Below are 20,344 nucleotides of genomic sequence, written 5' to 3'. Positions count from 1 at the left end.
AGTCTATTTCATTTTTGCGCCAGTTTGGGAAATAGTGGGCAGCGCTACCACATTCTTACGTAGTGCTCCCATTTTTAAAATGTATTCATTGCCCGTCATCATTGAGAGAAAACACACCAGATTAAAAATCACCTTTGCCATTGTCGCGAAGCCATTCATATAGGAACGGGGAGGGGGGGGGGGCTATAGTGTTGTTGCAAAACGTGGACCGACAGAGCTGCGACGGCAATAGTTCTACGCGACAACGCTTCAATTGTACTTCAACTGCGAAAACTTCCGCAGCCTTTACCTACAAACGGCACTACTACTGCAGACTTAAAAACAGGGTCAAACTTTGCGCTTTCAGGGTGCGGGGGGGGGGCAAATTCATGAGCCTTATCCATTATACTTTCCAGACTCATCTCTTCGCGGATATCTTTCACTTGATTCGGTGTCATGGTTGAACCTAATGTCAGAAAAACACTCAGCTCCGGGTTTTTTGGGTGCCACCAGTCCAACGTTCTTATGCTGTGTGAACAACCTACGATATGCCACGAGATACTGGTGAAACGACGTTGTAATGATGAATAACAGTTATATTAAGCACTGCCAATATAATCATTATTTAGTACTGCTCGCCCACTACGGTGCATTGATGTCCATCAACCGATATTGTGGGAAATAAGAGCTGTGCCACAGTCCGACCCAGCGACCGACACACTTTCACCAAGCCGCCGGACAAGGCAGGCCGTCGGACCGGCCCGTCCCGAAAACCTGCGCTCAAGGTCTACGCTCGGACGCCATCGGAAGTGTCGCCGAACCGGCCCGTCCCGGGGGCCGGCGCTCAGGGCTAACGACTGTCCACCCGGAGGGCGGAGGCCTGCCGGGGGGAGGGGGGACCGCGTTCGATGTTACGAGACCCATACAACCTGCAGCTCAGCACGACCACCGCGTCGCCTCCGTCGGACGTCACAGCGTCCCTGGTAGCAACACGGCCACCGCGTGGCCACTGCCGGGCGTCACGGCGTCCCCTGCAGCTTGACACGGCCGCCGCGTGGCCACTGCCGGACGTCACGGCGTCCCCTGCGGCTTGACACGGCCGCCGCGTCGTGTCATGCGCCGCAGCGTCCTAGGCCACGCGACGGCGGGCACAGGAGCAGGGCGTCACCACTGAACGGTGGCCCAGCACAGCAACTGCGTCACTCACGCCTGGCGAACAACTGCTCTTCAGCGTCGGGTGGGCTGACACTACCCAACCGTTACCGACCACTCTCCGGCGGTATAAAATGTTTGGTTATAGAATTCGAGTCACTCGCTCTGGCCAGGATTGGCGAGGGCCAGCGCTACATGTGCTGCTGAGACTCCGTGCCTCTTCTAGCATGTAAGGACTTAGGCCTTGCATCCCGGGTTAGGCGGGATGAAATGTGACTGTCGATGGACAGTCGGTCTTTGTAGTTTTCCAGTGCTAGTACCAGTGTGTAGGTGTTGATTATATCCCTGAGTGTTGTGAGTGCTACATCTTGTTCTTTATGGCCTGCACAGCACGCTACCATTTCTATTAGCAGTCTTCATCAAATGAAAATACATGATAAGTCGTGTACCAGTATTTCAAGGAGAAAACCGGCTGGGTGTCGAACCACCCTGAGCGTATGACTAAGGGAGTAAGGAAAAGGTTTAAAGGATAACGGAACGATACAGGAAAAAAATTCAAACGCTGTTGTGTTCGTGTTCAAATTGAGCGTTGAGTTCAGCTCTCCAACAGCTGTCTTCCCAAGTCAATTCATTGAGCTACTCACGCTTCTGTAATCCTTTCTTCTCTATGTCACTTAGCTTGGACACTACAGGTTAACAAAAGGTTAAAACTTGAGTAACCTCGCATTCCTTCGTTTATCTGAGAAATCCAAAAAATGAGCATCACACCGATCCCCGCGATATTCACCTTCGTCACAACCACAGAAGCTCAATTTCTTGATAAAAAATCATGCTTACATAAAAATGGGATCCAGTGACATTTCTTCGCTCATAAAGGAAGTGCAACAAAAGGGATGTCAGTTTTTGCTCGTGATATCCTCTTTCGTCATATCTGCATTAAAATAACTTCAAAGGTCAAGGTCAAACAAAGCGCACTACACTACCATTTCTTTGTTAACGAAGAAATGCGACAAAAATGTGTCGAACTGATACGACACCCCAGAATTTATTAGTTTACCTAAGATCAACAAAAATTGTTTACTGGATATGCTCGTGGTGCCTGGTTTCGTCACACGTGCAAAAAAATCAACTTTCAAGGTGAGAGGTCAAGGTGGCACAAACCGCCGTACCGTACCCTACCATTTATTTGTTTAGTAAGGAGATACAACAATCGTGCGAATATTCATACTCATGGTGTCAGCGTTTGTTGCACTTGCACTTTTTCTAGATGTGACGTAAAAAGACATCACGAGCACAACTATGATAGACATGTTGTCCTGTTCTTTAACGAACAAATAGATACCGAAGTACCGCGTTTTGTGTGAGCTCAACGTTTCACATTGACTTTTGAGCTGGTTTTACCAAGGGAAACGAAGACGGACATCATATTGATCATTTTTATGGCCTATTTGTTGCATATCTTTTATAGATAAATGAATATCAGGAATGCGCGTTTTGTGTGACCTTGACCTTCATATTTTCCCAGTATGACAAAAGCAGGCATCTGGAGCATCAATATGATACCGTTTAAATGAATTTTTAAGTTAGCGAATACGTGCCAGAATGCCGTATTTTGAGTGACTTTACCCCCTGACCTTAGGCTTGTTTTTCCACATGTGACGAAGGCAGACATCACTTATATCAATAAGACATATATTTTCTTGTATTTCTTTGGTAAACAAATGCATGCTGGAGTATCGTTTTTTGTTAACTTGACATTTGACCTTGAAAGCTGTTTTTGAAGTGTGACAAAAGTGAACATCATGAGCATCACTATGCTATCCAACTTGTTAGATGTCCTTTGTAAACGAATACATGCCAGGATACCGCGTTTTGTGACCCCGTCCTTTGACCTTGGGTTTTGTTTTGCACATGTTCTTGAAGTGGACATCACGAGCACCAATGTGAAACCCATTTGTCGCATCTGTTTTGCAAATGAACCAACCCCAAGGTGCCACGCTTTGTGTTACCTTGGCATTAAAGTTACTTTTCTCTAGGTGTCACGAAAGTCAACCTAACAAATTTCGCTATGGTTACCGCTTTGTTGTATTCATTTCTTTAAAAAATGTCAATGTACTGCGTTTTAGATGGCCTTCATCTTCGACCCCCCATCCACCCACCCCAGAGTTTTTCCAAGTGTTACGAAAGCGGACATCGTGAGGATCAAAAGGCGGAAGCCCTCAGCTTCCGCCTTTCCACAGCTCATCCGGCGTCAAACGCATTGTCGGGCGATACAAAAGTGTATTAATATACATGTTTTACATTCGATGGCGGGTCACTGTGTATCATTAGTCGACAATTGCATCACTTAGCCGTATAAGTGAAGTAACATCCACCGTACTCGTGTGTCGGTCGAGGATCGTGCAACCCACATAAAACCGTCTAGCCATTTTTGAGCATTTCATCAGACACTATCGGGAGGTTCGCCTCGAGATATTCGCACCTAGAAGCGGTATGCACACAATGTACAGCATTTGATTGTAAATTACATCACAGACATCGTGAAAGTCGCACTTGGGGTCGGGCGTGGAAGCAACTAAACCATTCACACAATACCCTAGTGGGGAGCGGCGGGGAGCACTCCGAGCGTCCCGTATTCTAAAACCGGCCAGTCGCTACACACAGCTAAAATAAGTAGAAACGACGAAGACGCTTACTACGGAGCACCTACCACGGCGACTAAAAAACGCGCGAGCCCGCGCGGAGTCAAGTCAGGTCAGGTCGGGCTGTGTCGGGTCAGAGGGGCACCGCGGCACGTCCGAGCGACCTATGTACAGATGAGAGGGGGCGCGGCGGCGGCTAAGGCCGGACCGGGCTGACGACTGCCGGACGCCGGGCCGGGCAGCCAGCCGACCGCGGCCCCGACTAGAGGCAGGCTGACTGATATGAGGCGGCCGAGGGCGCGGCCGGCGGAGGGGAGCTGCTACGCGAGTGAAAGACAGACACATCGGCTTCACTGCGCCCGGCGGGCCAGCGCGCGCACACAACACAGATCCACGCGCGCGCGGCGAGGCGCACCATTCGCCCGCGCGCGCGGCGCTGGTCCCAGTTCAACGGCATCATTCACGAGATCCTGGGCCGGCGATCGCGGCCGTGGCGGCGGGGACGACGGCAGCGGCAGAGGCGGGGGCGGCGCGGCCGCCATTGAGATCGGAGCGCCGAGTCGGCCGGCGCGCGGCGTGGCGCGGCGCGGCGCGGCGAGCCGGTGCGCGCCCGCTCAGCGCACCGGCGCTTATCACCTAACGGCAGTGGAGGCGGCGCTGCCTCGGCCCGTGCTGTCCGGTCGGGGGAGGGGGCAGGGCGGCGAGACAATGCCCGGTCGAGGTCAGAGAGCGGGGCTAGGTCACCAGCGCCGTCACGCGTCCCACTGGTGAGGCGACGGCGGCAGTTCGCTCGGGTGCGCCACCGTCGAGCTGCAAAGGAGCGACCGGTCAGAACGCGGGTAAAATATTGAAACGAAAATCACGGCGCTGCCCTCTGCCAGTCCCATGTGCGCTACTCCAAATAATACATTATCACGATATCCGCTAAGGTGCGTTTGTGCCTTGTGATGACCCAAACAAGCCTGCCACTGTGCTGTGTCCACTGTCCAGCAGCCAAGGCAAGACAGAAACAGGGCTGCTGCTGCGTGCGGCCGACTCGAAGTTCAGCCAACATGCTAAACAAACAGCCAAAGACAGCGCGCATCTCAACAAACGTCCGCGTTCTCCGACGAGAACGCATTCTCTGTACGGGTTACCTTACCTTACCATTGCCTTCATCTTTTTTCAAACTGTCTATCTCAAACATAACTTTGCCGGACGCGGATCCAACGAAAATGTGACACCCGGACGCCTCTCGCACCGCACAACGCGGCACCAGAAAGGCCAACACCTTGCGCAACATTGGAGAGAGGAATGAGCGCAGCGGCCCAACCACAGCACCTGCCAGCGGCCTCGTAACAGAGCATCGCACACTCACCTGGCGAAGCTCTTGTAGGCGGCCGACTGGGGGTTGATGCAGAGCGGAACCTTCTCAGGGCTCATGTGGTTCACGATGAACTTACGCATCCGGTCTGTCGGGAGGGAGGCAGTCAGCCGAGAGCAGAGGACAGACTGAGCGGCGAGACACGGAGACTGGGCGCGGCCGCCGACACAGGCGGTCAGTGGTCACACTAGACGAGCAGACATAAAAACCCGGCACCCGCTTGCCGGTAGCGACAGGGCAGCGACGAAAAAAGACAGAAAGGAGATGCTAGAGCATCGCTATTTTTTCGAATTAAGCCGCACCACTTCATGCGACATTCGTTTGTCAAGCATGTTTGTGCCTTTCAAGCCGCTGCCCTTCCAGAATACCAACAGTGTTTCATCACCAAGAGCGCACAATAGCGCGAACTATCCGAACTAAGGTAGCGCTTATTTGAAATGCAGACGAAATTATCTGCAACGCTGTCAAGAATCAGTTGCGATGCAACATCGTCAAGCGGTGCCTACACATTGCATCCCGCTGCTTCCCAGTTCCACCCACACGCCAACGAACACCGACCAGTGTTCTGCCGCTCGCAGCGCCGCCTGGCGTCGGGCGAGCAGCGCCGCGCGCGCCCCCTTGCCCACCTTTGACCTGGACGACCGAGGTGAGCTCGCGCTCCCAGGTGTCGTCGAACGGCTGATGGGCGGCCGGCTCGTAGTCGGTGGTGTACTGCCGCTGCGGCCCGGACGACCAGCAGCAGCGGCACATGCACGCGTGGTAGCGCAGCCGGCCCTCGTCCAGGTACGGGTGACTCAGGGCGTCTGTCACACGCAGCCGCTTCCCCTGGGAACGACGCGCCGGTCAGCCCGGCACGGCACGGCACGGCACGGCACAGAGTGCAACACAACGCAGCGCAGCGTGGAAAAGCCGTCTCCCTCACGGACTGAGTGCCGACCAGCACAGTATAGCACAACACAGCGCAGTACAGTGCACCAGGAACGCTTAACCCGGAGACAGGGCGCCAGTCTGCATGGCATATCATAGCACGATATCGCATGACATAACATGGCAATGCCAAACACAACACAGCACAGCACAGCGTGGCACGACACTGCGCAGCACGGCACCGAGAAGCAGTTGAGTCCGCGGCGGGCTGAAGAGTGACAGGAGGACGGCAGGACGGACGGCCCGGACGGCGGGACGGACGGCCCGGACGGACGGTCCGGCGCCGGCGGGCGGCAGCCACGACCGCCGCTCGACAAACCGTCGCACGGCGGTCCGGCGCACCGGCCGCCGTGTACTGCCAGCACGCCGATCCGCACGGGTCATAAATAACGCACACCGGAACAGCATAAGCGCCTGTCGGGCACGTGTGCACGGAGTAGGCGTAACGGAGCCCACACGGATGCCGCGCAAGGCGTGCTTTGGCTTGACGTCAGTGCGGTGCGGCGTAGTTTTGAAGTGTGACGCGGGCGGTCGGAGAGCTGTCCTGTCCCAACTGCTCTCTGTGCGGGCCCGGTCACGGGTGGTCCCCGAGGCCTTACGGAATCAGATAAGCCCGCCGGTTAAGGCACGTGCAGCGGGTTACGTGAGGCCCTGGCGGCTACATCGGCAGATGTCGCCTCTCACCGAACGGGCGCACGAGCGGGCCGTTGTGGAGCGGTTGCGCTGGGCCGGCTCCCAGCAACAGAGGAGGCCTTGTGACCTGTCCCGATTGCCTCACGGCCGCGGAGGTGGTCGGGCGGGCCGGCCGCTCCCTGGCGCCCCACCGGCCGACCCCTGGCCAGTCCAGTGCCACGCCGCGGCCGGCCCGGTCCGTCCTTCAGCGGCGCGGTCGTTGCACACATTGGAAAGTCACGGTCCTTGAGTTGGACGTCCGCTTCCGGAACCGACAAGAACACGATGTTATCTATCGGGTAATCCGTCCGCCAACATCAGCCGGCGGCCGGGCCCGCGCCCGCCGAAGCCTCAGTGTTTTTGTTGCCGCCATCCGCTGCGATCCGAGGCTTCACTCGTCTGGCAGTGTGCGGACGTCACCGGCGTCCCACCTCCGGCCGACCGCGACACGTGCGCGCACGAGGCGTCATTATAGGAGACGGCTCGGTGGCCAGATAGTCCGCACCAAGCGAGCCGGCTAGCCGACCGTAAAGCATTCGCACACAACACGCGGCGCGCGTCGGAAGGCACGCCACCTGCCCACCCGTACGGCCGGGACAGGCGCGGCGTCGGCCAGCCGCCGGCACAGAGCGCCGCTGGGGGAGGGGTGTCGGGAGGCGACGCCGGCGCGCCCGGACGGCTATCTGACCCGACCCCGGCGGCGGCGCACGGCCGCGCCCGTCTGGCGTGCGCCGCCGTGCGCGAGGAGCTGATCGTTCTCGGTCGGGGCACGGATGGCAGCTACGCACCGGTGGCCGTCGCCGGCCTCACGCGAGTGGGGAAACACTGGGCAGATGTCGCTAGGACGGTGAGTCACACCACAGAGCCCCGGTCCACCCACTGGACGGGGATGCGTTGTGTCTCGGCCCAGCTGTACAGACTGGGACGAGGCGTAAGCCGTGATATCAACACAAACGACACACCTGAAGATGAACACACGCACGTGTGGACCTCGCCCACACACATGTGCCCCCCCTCCCCCTTCGTTGTCATATCGACTGGAGTTCATTTGTCCCCAGAGGGTAATCACTAGTTGAGGTAGCCGCTGGGCTTAGCTTCCTCCCGCTCCCCTCACCGGACGCATCGGCTCCCCTGTACCGCTGGCCCCTATGGTCAGCGTGCCATCCCCCCACCCCCATCGCATTTGGAGGGGCTGTCGGCACTACCGCGGTATGGCAGCCGCCTGGCCGACTCGGCCTCATCCCCGAGCCGACCGTACGGCGCGCCGCGCAGCGGATGTTCTCGCGGCGGCCACGGCAGGCTTACCGCAGAGCAGGCTGCAGTGGGGCCACGCGAAGAGGCACGACGACACGCGGACGGGAGCTGGCCACGGCAGAGGATCGTACGCCCCCCGGCCGGAGCAGAGGCGGCACAGCCGGGCGCGCAGGCGAGCGAGACCAACGCGCGGTCACACGGCGCTGGGTAAATAAACATCACCGGTCGCCACTGACCGGGTTGAAGGCGAGCATCTGCGCCAGCAGGTGGACGGCGTCCGGACTTGTCTGGCTGGAGAGGCTGTAGAGCACGTGCAGCGAGGCCGGCTTGTAGGGGCCGACGCAGCATGTGCTGGCGCGCGCCCTGGCACACCGTCAGCATGTCGTCGGCGCCCGGCGAGCCCAGCAGGTCTGTGATGAGCTCCAGCTGCTGGATGGGCGTTGACGCCTGCCGATGCCGGGTCACGTTAGGTCAGATCACATTCGTTGCTGATAGAGTCGCTGTCAGGCCCAGTGTCTTCTAGCGCGGACCGATACTAGACGCACGACTAAGTAACGCACCGAAACACGAGTCAACTGAACACAGCCCTGAAACTGTGGCCAAGACCAGCCCCAACAGGGCCCGCATGGGCGTGAGTGTGACGGGGTGGGCGTGGCTTGGCAACCTTCAATGAACACGTGACGCAGGACCTCAGGGACCGCCTCCCACCGTCCGTGTCCGCGGTCCGACAGCAGCGCTGTGCGACGCCCACCTGGAACAGTATCCGGCGGCCGAGCAGCTCGGCGAAGATGCAGCCCACCGACCACATGTCAACGGCCGCGTCGTAGTGGGTGGCGCCCATCAGGATCTCGGGCGCCCGGTAGTACTGCGTCACCACCTCCTGGGTCATGTGGCGGCGCCGGTTCGGCTCCTCCACCCGCGCCAGCCCAAAGTCGCAGATCTGCGGCGGACGGGACGGGTCAGGTGCGTCACAGGGGGGGGGGGGGGGGGCGTGACAGGTGGGCAGACTGCTGCGGCGGACATGGGCGCCGCCAGAAACATCACGGGGATGAACACTGGTCATCAACAGCCGCATCGCGAGAGGCGGCCAGGTGCGCGGCTGGATCGTCAACACACCAGCAGCGAGAGCCAGTCACCTGAACAGCGCAGACGAGTCTTTGTTCAGGAGCAGGCCGAGTACGTTTATAGAAAACCGTTCGAAGCCTAGCGTCGCACGTCAGCGCTCTATCACAACTAGCTGAATGGCTTCGTGGTTGATGTAAGGGTATTACGCTCCAGCACGATATTTGATATGATACATCCCGCCCACCGCAGCGGCATGCACCTAGCCTTTGTTTCTGACAGCACGAGCTCCACGCGGCTTTCTCCGAGCGCCGGCAAATCCCAGCACTGTCAGTAACGGGGAAACGGCGCCCGGCCCGCGACAGCCAGCCGGCCGGCCGTTGACATCAGCGAGGAAACTGCAGGCCGCCCGCTCCGTGGATGACGAGATACCGGCGGCCGCGTTTGGAAAGCGGGCACCGGCGCGCTAATCGGGCCCGCTATCGCCGCCGCGGCCGGCCATCCGACCGGAGGCCGCTGCAGAGGCCACGGCGCTCGGCGCGCTCCGAGCGCGGCGCCGACAGAGCGCCGCTCGTCCGCCGTTTTAATAAATCAGCGCCGCTGCAGCAACACGGCCGCCGGCCGTCGCGCGGCCACGCGCGCAATGCAGCCCTTTGTCCACGTGGCGACGGGTGCACGCCTCTTTGTGCGGACCGGCGCGACGGAGGCGGTCAGGAGCGGCGCCCGCTGCTTCGTCGGTCGCCGGCGGTCGGCCGGGCTTTGGTTCGGTCCGCTCCATTCCCGGTCCGATGCCATCTAAATCTCGGCCATCCTCGCTCCTGCCCCCGTTGAGTGGTTCGCATGAGCCGATCCAATCAGTCCGACTTGCCGACAAAGACCGGCTGGCGGCAGCTGGACCGACAGCCACGTGCGCTAACCTGTCGATCCCATTTCCGAGCATGTCTCGAATTTCCCGGAAGGGCGGCCGCGTGAGCACGGTCCATTTCCTGGTGAAACGGACAGCCATGGAGCAGGCACGGCTCGTCAGCTGCTGCTTGCTGGATCGCCCGGCGGCGTTCACCGAGCCGCCTGAGTCAAAGCTGGCCGCTGGCGGAAGGCCCGGCGCCTGACTCAGACCTCGGGCTGGTCCCGACCATGACCTAACACCAGACCGTTACACGTGCGCCGGACGCTACACGTGAGTCACGTGACCCGCGTGACGGTCACCCCGGCGCGTCATCGAGCCCTACTGCGGACGAACGGGTGACGGAAGACCGGCGAAGCGACTTTGCAGTGCGCGTCATAATCGTCAGTGGGGGCAGCTGAGCTCGGCGCCCGCCGACGGAACTGCCGCGCTCGGCGCCCGCTCGTGTATCTCAGTGCGTCCCGTCCCGCCTCCCACCCAGTCCGAAGCCAGTTCCCACTGGCGGGCGCCGGAGCCGGCCCCCCGCCGGGGCCGCCCTGAAAACCTGCGGGCGACGCGGCTGGAAACGGCCGGCCGCGAGGACACGGCCGCCTGAGAACCCCTCAAGGGTGACGCCGCCGACCAGCGCCCGCGCACAATGCGTCGACGGCCGGCCGGCCAGTGAAAGTGCCGCCGACCGACGCGAGCGCACCAAGGCTCGGCGCCGCCTGCCCCAGTTACCGGCCAGCGGAGGGCAAACAGATCGCGGCCTGCGCCGGTCGCGCCGGCCGGCGCAGGCCGACCCGCCGCACCACAAAGGCGGACCGTTTTTTGCGCGCGCTTCTTGCACGAACCGCGTGGGGCGGGAGAGTGGGTCGCTGCCGGTGTCGGGCGGGCCGGGGGCGGCCGGGGCTGCCTGCCGCCGCGCCGCCGCTGAGGGCGGCCGGGACGAGTCGGGAGCTCACCTTCAGTACACAGTTAGAGTTGACCAGCAGGTTACCCGGCTTGATATCTCTATGAAGTATTTTGGCGGAGTGCAGGTACTTGAGGCCTGCAAGGCGAGACCGGGGTCAGCGCAGGCGCACGGGGCACCGACGGCGACGTGCGAACACGCCCGTACACATTCGAACGAACACCCGCTGGACAGGCGGCCGTAACAACAAACGCACACCACGCACTCCCGAGAGCCGACAAGGGAGCCGCACCATTATCGAAACGTGTCACGAGTACACCCGCTGTGAACAATCGCCCTCATCACATGTTCGCTTTCGGAAAAAAATATGTCAGTACGTCACACGAGAGCACACCCACACCCACACGCACACGCACACGCACACACGCACAAGCCCGCAAGAGCCGGCGCACGGCTCCCAGCGTCCCCTGAGCGTGACCAGTGACAGCGCGCATTACGGTGGTGCCCATTCGTTACGATGTCCCAATACACCCGCCCGCATGGCCGCAAACGCAAACAAAGGCGCACGGACAATGCCCGTGCTACCGAGGCGGGGCCGGGCGGGGCGAGGGTGCGTGAGCCGGCCAGGGCGGCACTCAGCTGGGCGGGCCGGCGACGGCGGCTGGCCGCTGCTATTTCCAACTATTGATCGCCGCCCGCCCTCTCGCCGTGCGGCTGGCGGCCGGGCGGCCAGGCCGCGCAAGGCCACACTACGGCGGTGCGGGCCGGCGCGGCTCGCCCGAGCGTGTCCGGCGCCCTCACGACCCTCCCTTTCACAAGTCCCACGCCGGCGCGGCCGTGCTCGCCGCCGCCCACCGCCGGCGGCCCGCCGCCCGCCGGCGTCAGCGGACGCGCGCCTCCGCTGACGCCAACCCGCACGCTGCCCTGGGGAGCTGGGGGATGGGTCGGACGCGGTGGGCGGGACTGGCGTGGGCGGTTGGGCCTGGTGGCTGGTATGGTTGGTCCTATTGACTGGTGTGGTTGGTCCTGGTGACTGGTGTGGTTGGTCCTGGTGACTGGTGCGGTTGGTCAGGACGGGGAGTTCAGTCCTAAGACGGGAAAACTGCCGTAATCTGGTGACTAATCAGCGGGTTCCATGAGCGCAAGCGTGCGTCATGTTGGCGTTGGCACTGTCACCCTGGCGCGTGTGTCACGTAAGCACTGTCATCCCAGTCAGCCCAAAAGACGGAAATACTCCTCAGCTATGTCTTGCGGAAATGGCGATAATGCAAGGAAGCATTCAGTGCATAGAGAGGCAGTCTACTTCTTCCCTTCGGAGAAGCATTCTATACACCGCAAACTGATGCAAGTGGGTGCAGCATAGAGGACAAAGGGCTATTGAAGTTACAACACTTGCCTTCAGAGCTTCCTTACACTTTCCCTCTCACTCCCTGCTGGTGCATATCAAATGTGTCCGCATCTCATTGCGGGCAGCTGATCGCAACGGCAACCAGCTTAACCGATCGCCCAAAGCAGGAGATGGGCACATCCTCCTTGACCACCAGAGAGAGGGAGAGAGCGAGAGAGAGAGAGAGAGAGAGAGCGAGAGAGAGAGAGAGAGAGAGAGAGAGAGAGAGAGAGAGAGAGACACCATCTGACTCGTCAGCAGTCGTGCGCCAGCAGCTCGCCGCACGCGGCCGACGCCGCCAGTTGAAAGGACCACCGGCGGCGGCGGCGGCGGCGGCATACCACTTCACCACTGGCATCTCCGCCGCGTCCGGGGCGCCGCCGGCCCGGCAAGGTCAGCGGCGCGTAGATCCGCCTGACCTCCGGCGTTAGCGACAACAGCCCCACTGTCAGCGGCCGTCGCTGATCCCCAGACGACTGGAGGAGGCTGCTCTGCTCTGGCCGACACCGTTGCCCCGACGGACACCTTTCCCGCCGCAGCCGGCCGGCGGTCTTACAAGCGGCCGGCGGACGTAGATGCGGCGCCATTCTTGCGGTCGGCCGAGCCAGGCCGCGACACCAGCCACACTAGCCCGGACCGGCGCGGGGACAGTCGGCACCACCCGGCGCGGCCGACCGACCGACCCGGCCGAACGCCCAGCGCCGCGCCGCCAGGTCTTCCTGTCATCACATGTGACGCCGCAGCTGGGCTCGAGTGCCGTCCGAGGCCGGCGCTCAAGGAACGTCCGGCCGGCGGCGGGCGCCGGCCCACGCGCGAGCCTGGCGCCCGCCGCCGGCCGTGAGAAGCCGCGCTGACGAAAGTCAACCGAGGCGGCGCCACTCGGCGCACGCTGACCAACGCGGCGGCGCGTTCTGCCCACACGTTACAACAGCCGGCGGCGAAGGGGGCGGCCCGCGCACCGGCGCTCAGCCGGTTAGGGTCTCGGTCCGCGGTCCGCGGAGGGAACGGGCGCTCCCTTGACAGGAGGCGCCACCAAGGTCACAAGTCCCGCACAGCGAGAAGACATACACAAGACCGGCCCTGTGGCAGACACTGCAGAGGCCATGATAGCCGACACAGTGAGGAACGCTGCGCGCCGCGACGCCAGCACCTCTACAACAAAGGAGCCCTCGTGCAGTCTACGGACGCCACCAGCGGCCGAGCGTCGGGCCGGCCGGACGCTGCCGGCGTCGGCGGCCGGCCGGTTTCTCTGCTGTCGACGCCAGGACGCGCCGCATTGTTTCCCGCACGAAAGCGGAGTTCGGTGGCGACAATGGCGGAGACGGTCTTGTGCTGCCGCGCGTACATCTGTCACAACAGCCGCCATGTGAATTCGCGGCTCACGGTCGTCGCTGCCCGGTTTCTCTGCTGCCACGCACTTTCCACGGCCGGCGGAAAGCAGGCCGAACGGGCGCCGGGCCGGGCGCGCGGGCGCCGGGCGCGCGGCCGCCAACGGGCAGCGTCCCCTCCGCGGAGAGCGTCCCCGCGAGACCCGATCCGGCGGCCGGCGACGCAGAGGGCAGCACGGGTCGCGTGCGCCCACCTGCTGCCCAGAGCCAAAACAAGACGCCGGTACGCGGGGGAGCCGGGCCACATGTCGCGCATCGGCGCGGGTTCGGTTCGGTTCGCCACAGCGGACCCTGGCTGCGTAGCCGGCCCACTGACCACCGATCGGATTACCAAAAGGCGGCGCGTCGTCGAGTCACAGGGTCTCGCGACCAAAACAGCACCAAACCCAACGTTTCAGGACGGGCCCTTACGTGACACTCGCCCGTCCAAAACGTCCCGTCCGGGGACAGTCCCCAGCAAATCCACGTGGCACGGCCCCAGTAGCACACGTAACACATGACCTGTTTCCCCGAGTTTAGTAGGTAAAGTTCAGGGCCGGGCCGGCCATGGGCGAAGCGAGGTGGGCGGCGCGACGGTGGCGCCGCCGGCGGCCGGCAGCGCAAGCGGCCGGTGAAAGAGAGTGAAGCCCACACGCGGCTGGATGTGGGTCAAGTTCTCGCGCTGCCTGAACGCACGTCGGGTTTACGAAACCGGCGATTGCCTGTGAGAGCGGGCGGCGATTGGGCGCAGCAGTCTGTCCGCCGCAGCCGGCCGTGTCCCCAGGACGCACCAAAGCGCGCGCCCGGCCTCACGCCGGCCCTCCGGCACGGCCCTCAACCCACTGACGATACCCTGCCCCCCTCCCCGTCCCCTCCCCACTGACCGGCGTCACGCACCGGCGTCCGGCACGGAGCGGGCCCGACCGGCCGCGGGTGCAACATCCGGGTCAGAGCGGCGAACCTTCGCCAGCCCGACCGCGGTCCAGCGCCGCAAGGCCTGGTGTGCCGTCCACGCCTCGGAGAGCGCCGCAGAACACCGCGCATGAGCGCTCTGCCGCGCGTCCCAACGGGCGAGGATTCGCAAGAGGACTCCGCCAAGGCGGCAGGAATGCTACTCGAACAGGGCGACCGATCCCACCAAAGCAGAAGTGATTCTAACCACAGCCGAACGATCACTCCCGCCAAGGGAGGGTTCCAACCACGCCCGGCGTGCCGAGGACATCGAGAAGAGGGTTCCAACCACGCCCGACGTGCCCAGTACATCGAGAAGAGGGTTCCAACCACGTCCGACGTGCCCAGTACATCGAGAAGAGGGTTCCAACCACGTCCGACGTGCTCAGTACATCGAGAAGAGGGTTCCAACCACGTCCGACGTGCCCAGTACATCGAAAAGAGGGTTCCAACCCCGTCCGACGTGCCGAGCACATCGAGAGGCGGCCGATTCCCGTGTGGTGGCCAGCCTGGCCGACACAGGAGCGGCGACTCGGCTCGCACCGCCGGCAAGACGCTCGCCGCCGCTGGGCCGACGGCCAACTGCCCGACACGGTCGGCGGAGCATGCGGCGAAGGCCGCCGGGCGGCGACAGGGGCCGGCCGCACCGCAGCGCGTGTTGTGTGGTCACCCGCCGCCGGCACACGCAACCCGCGCGCCGCCCGGCGCCGCGGGGGCCGCGCGCCGAGGCGCCGGTCGCCGTCGCCGAGCCCGGCCTCGACCGGGCCGCAAGAAGCCGGCGGTCGGCCGCGCGGTGACGGCGCCTGTCAGCGTCTCGCAACAGAGCTGTCAGCGCGTCGCCGGACGGACCCGTCCCTGTCCCGCGCGGCGAAAGGCGGCGGCGAGGACGGGCCGGCGCCGGCCGCCCAGACAAAGCCGGACCAGGTGACACCAGACGTGACGTCACTCCTGACAGCCGGGTGCCGATACGTTTGGCAACTTGACCCACATTGTGAAGACAGTTGCATGTTGAGGCACAGTCCAAAACTCGTCTCGACTATTCCAGCACCGTGGAAACTTGCAAAAGCCGGTCAGCCGGCGATAAGTCATCCCTTGCACAATAAAAAATGACACTGCTGAAAGCTGTCGAGAAATACAGGACGGCAGCCTGGCTATTGCAATGGACACAATGGTTTCCCAGCCTGTGGGAACCTGGCGCCCTCGTTTCATGTCGTCAGATGGATCTGTCTTTACGCAGAACAGTCCGCGGGTCGAAAACCGGCGGTCGGCCACTCGCCGGAATGTGTTCACCCTTTAAAGAAGGCGCCGTGCTGACCTGACAAGGGTACCGTAAGCACTCCTCCAACCATGCACGCCAAACATGCGAGTCTCCATTACGGCATCCGACTGCGGGCCAGTTCGGACGACTCGGACTGGTGCACGAGCCAGTTCGGATGAGTCGGACTGGTGCATGAGCCAGTTCGGATGACTCGGACTGGTGCACGAGCCAGTTCGGATGACTGGGACTGGTGCTCAAAAGCGGCCAGATCGCAGGCCAGCCACAGGGTCAAGCACAGACAGGTGGGCACACACCTGGAACGACCAGCGTTCGCTGTTGGAAGACCGCGACCAACGCCAGAGGACGGAACAATGCAGTTCTTGAGATTTGAATGTTGCAAACCAGAGCTGGCCTCCTCATGGAACTACGTGTCAATTTGGAAAGACTGGCCTGTTAAAGCGTGCTGAAGTCATGTGAGAGAGCGATATCATTTATCTCTTACAACTCATGATTGCGTCCAATTAACGGCAACCAAGCAATTATGCCGCATCATAAAGGTCCCTTTAGGGAGAAACAGCCGAAGGAAAACAATTTACCCGTTCCGCATCGACCAGCCTTGACACAAATAGGTGGCGAAATGCTGGCCAGCTTTGCGCCAGAGTGTGCCGCGCCAGCGCACACGCCGCCCGCCTGAACCCGACCGGCCGCCACGGTCGTCACCACGTGCCGGGTACAGGCCCACGGCGCGTGTCGGTAGGTCTGTGACGACAGCACCCACCACGCGCGCGGCGCCGATGAGCTCACAGCAATGGAGCGCACACTGCTGGGGGTGCAGAGGAACCTATGGCGTCACGGGCTGACGTCGTGCGTTTATCTCGCGTAACGTGCGAGAACGGCAAGACAGCCCTCGTTTACCGAGGAGCCCAGCACCGAACAACGCTGCCGCCAACAGTCGCCAAGCAGCAGCTGGCCCCACTCGTGTGACCATGTCTGCAACCAGCCGTGTCACACACACTGGTCACACGGGTGACCGCCGAGCTGGCAAACGGCGACCGGCGAGCGCCGCAGCCGCCGGTTTTCCCCGACGCGAGGGAGACAATCCCGCCTTCACCGCGAGCGGCCGGCTGGTAACGCCTGGCCCGCCGGAGGTCTCTCAACGCTGCCGGGATGGCAGACGGGAGCGGAGCGTGCCGCCGTTGGGACCACGCGCGTGGCGAGGTCGGTGATGACCGAACGGGACTGTCTAGCGACGATTCGGATGCTGATCCCAAGGTTCCCCGTCAAATTGGACGCCCGACTAAGACAAAAACTAACACAAACAAGGGTGCTATTTGGCAGCCCATGTCGGGACAGCCATAGCAGACATTCCTTTGCAATGGTTCATTACAATTGCCGCCTAAAGCACGACCGCACCGCACATGCCGCCTTTCCAGCGTTTCGCGTATCTCGGCATCAGTAGACATTGTACAACCATCAGTTTACACGACACATCCCGCGAGTCCAGCGCCGTCGGAACGCCCGATCCCGGAGCGCGCCTCGGTCCAGCGCGAGCCGTGCGACGCCGGCAGCCATCGCAGCCGGCAGACGCGCCCCACCGAGTGCGGCCAGCGGGCGCGACCCGGCCCTGGCGGCGGCCGTCCTCCGACTCCGCTTCCCCTACGCTGTTCCGACGTTGTAATCAATCACAGGGAAATCTAACCGACGCCGAGCCGCCGGGGAAATGAGCCGAGCCCACAGCGCCCAGCAACTGCCACGTATCCACCATCGGCGCGAAAGCTGCTGAGAGGGGAGGGGCGATGAAGAGGGATTGTGTATCAGAAAAGGGATCCGAGGAAGGCGAGCATGATGTGCGAGATAGGGGCCAGCGCGGGAGTGCAGGCGGCAAGGCGACAGGGCTGCATCAGGAGACAATGCGAGGCGGGAGGGCCGACCGGGAAGGCCGAACGCAAGAAACAATGCAAAAAGATCATGTTCTGTAAAGATGAGCGCAAAAAGCGACCGGCCGGCCAGCCCGTACAGCCAGCAAGAAAAGCAATAGAGAATGGGAGTGATCAGGGCATGCCCATGATCGGAAACGGGCCCGGAGCCTGCAGGGATCCACCAGAAAGCGAGCCGAGTGAGCCGACAGAGGACGGAGCCGCCAGCCGGTGGCGGGAGGAGAGCGACGGTGTGCTGAGGTGACCCGGGACTGCGTCGTTGGCCAGCGCCGGCGAGAGGGCAGCAGTGGGTTGCCGGGCCGGTCGTCGCCATGCCACAGGGCTAGAATCGATAGGAGCCGAGCTCGCGAGTTCAATCTGCCCTCCCCTCCCCCGGTCGGCCGGTCTGGCCCGGCCCGGCCGACCGGGCAACGACCGAGCCCGCCGTCATCAACACACAGACACACACACATACATAAACACACGCACAGACAGACAGACATACTCACGGCCCGCCGGGGAGAGGAGCAAGCGTTCGGACGGGCAAGACAAAGCCGGCCGGTCGGCAACGGCCTGGCAGGAGCGAAGCACCTCCGCCTCCACCCCCACCCATCCCCCTCATACTGACGGTCGCCGGGGTCCACACACAGTTGAACTATCAGAACTATCAGAACTACCAGCCGCCATAATTGAATAGCTTCCGAGCCGTTACTCAACAGCATGACCTTCCCTCAGCCGACCCACCAGAGCGCGACAGACCTTAGACCAGACCAGACCAGACCAGACCAGACCAGATCAGATCAGACCAGACCACACACCAGACCAGGCCAGGGTATCGGATCCAGCGTCGCACTCACCTCGCAGGATCTGGTAGAGGAACACCTTGACGTGGTCGGCCGACAGATGCTGCGGCGACACGATGATCTTGTGCAGGTCGCTCTGCATCAGCTCCGTCACCACGTATCTGCACGGCGCCTGGTCAAGGAGATCGCACGGCACGGCACGGCACGGCCGGCCGGTGGCCACCAACACCCAGAGCCGGCGGGCGTGTCATGCCTCAGACCATACAGGTGGTCGTGTCCTGTCGCGGCGAGCTGACCTGGTCGCTCGATGCTCCCAGGTCCCGTCCCCGGCCGGCGGCCGCCCAGCGCAGCGCCCCCCCCCCCCCCCCCCCCCGCCAGCCCGTCAGGTCCGTCCGCGACCATCCGCCCAGCCGACTGCCACACGCAAACCCATCATCCAATACGGCAACGACAAGATTGACGTTATATTACCACCCCAAAGCCTCAAGTGTCGTCTGAGTGTGGCCACGGCCAGAGCCAGGTGGAGCGCCACCCGGCTGGGCGGCAGCCCACACGTGCCACGGGACCGGCCCGCCAGCCAGTCGGCGCCGGCCGCGGAGCCCTGCGGCTCACCCCTCGCAGCTGCACCGTTACGGGCGTTTTACACCACCGGTTGCCGGCGCCGAGTCGGGGCAGATTAGCGCCGGCAGATCAATACCCAGAGAGAGCGAGCCTGAAACACGACCGCGGCTGGCGCTCACAGGTAGTGACGGCGCCGGTCCAAAGCCGGAGTCGGCCGCCGCGGATCGGTCTGACGGCCGGAGCAGCGCCCACCGCGGCTGGCGGGCGCTACCGAGATCGGCGACTGATGACAGCAGCCGCCATGCTCCCCCGCGGCAGTCTCTCGCTGGAGCCGGATCGGCACGGCCCAGAGCAGGCAGTCTCTCGCTGGAGCCGAATCAGCGCGGCCCAGAGCAGGCAGTCTCTCCCTGGAGCCGAATCAGCACGGCCCACAGCATGTTTACCAGGTTTCGACAATGTACGTGACGAGCACGATTAAAAAGTGGCTTTCGAGGCGTGATTCATCGCATATCTCAGCCAGGCCCCAGCTGTCGCGGTGCGGTGGGGGAACTTCGACACCACGCCGAACTTAAAACTAGCCTGCTGACGAAAATCTAACACAAGATCTCTGTGTTTTCATTGTTCTCCAAGCTAGACGTTCATCTGACAAGTACTTTTCCTGGGAATGGCCCAAGATATTCCGCCTCACACAAACGTATCACAGTTGGAATGGACGAGCGATTTCCCTATATGCAGTTTGACTGCATGAGCGATCGCTTATCGCTAACCATATCACTAACCCAATTGCCAATCTTTGAAGACAGACATGTCCAATTTTGTGGACGCTAAATACAGTTCACTTTATCAGCGAGAAGCACAAGTGCTAGCGTACTAACCGCAGCCCGACGCGCCTGGCATTTGCACAACACGCAATGGTATCTGGGCCTCACACTGCTCTCCAAGAGCAACACAGACCACAACCAATTGCTTAGGGAGTTCGCTTACTTCAAGCTGCTTCTACCAGTGGACTCAGCCACGAAGCTCAGTAAACACAGCGAAATACCAACACGAACGTCATTAAGCCCAACATTACGGCTTGGGTGTTCCCCCCACTCCTATGACAACTCGGTTGCCATAGCTACCAGACGCGGTGCAGTAGCGCCATCCTCCGCCTTGGGCGCACCTGTGCCGCTAGCATTATCCCTGAACGCTGCGTAGCTATCGGCGGCCTGGCATTGGGTGGCAGCGGCGCTCCTGCGCGCAGGCCGGGGAAGC

General features: G+C 61.9%; 1 protein-coding gene across 1 annotated transcript in view; it reads right to left on the bottom strand.

Annotated features, from left to right (window-relative positions):
- Nucleotides 1-4,368: 4,368 nt before the first annotated feature.
- Nucleotides 4,369-20,344, bottom strand: part of LOC119090387 (serine/threonine-protein kinase NLK-like) — a 38,695-nt gene continuing 22,719 nt past the window's right edge. Inside the window, 8 exon segments of the mRNA XM_037213184.1 lie at nucleotides 4,369-4,583; nucleotides 5,131-5,224; nucleotides 5,763-5,961; nucleotides 8,226-8,324; nucleotides 8,326-8,436; nucleotides 8,741-8,929; nucleotides 10,900-10,985; nucleotides 18,584-18,690. Coding sequence (XP_037069079.1) covers nucleotides 4,526-4,583; nucleotides 5,131-5,224; nucleotides 5,763-5,961; nucleotides 8,226-8,324; nucleotides 8,326-8,436; nucleotides 8,741-8,929; nucleotides 10,900-10,985; nucleotides 18,584-18,690 — 943 coding nt within the window. The 3' untranslated portion in view covers nucleotides 4,369-4,525.

This window comes from Pollicipes pollicipes, unplaced genomic scaffold, assembly GCF_011947565.3.
Source record: "Pollicipes pollicipes isolate AB1234 unplaced genomic scaffold, Ppol_2.1 Scaffold_3087;HRSCAF=3621_pilon_pilon_pilon, whole genome shotgun sequence".
Classification (NCBI taxonomy): domain Eukaryota; kingdom Metazoa; phylum Arthropoda; class Thecostraca; order Pollicipedomorpha; family Pollicipedidae; genus Pollicipes; species Pollicipes pollicipes.
Note: the sequence above shows the minus strand (reverse complement) of the source record. Positions and strands in the feature narration are given on the sequence as shown.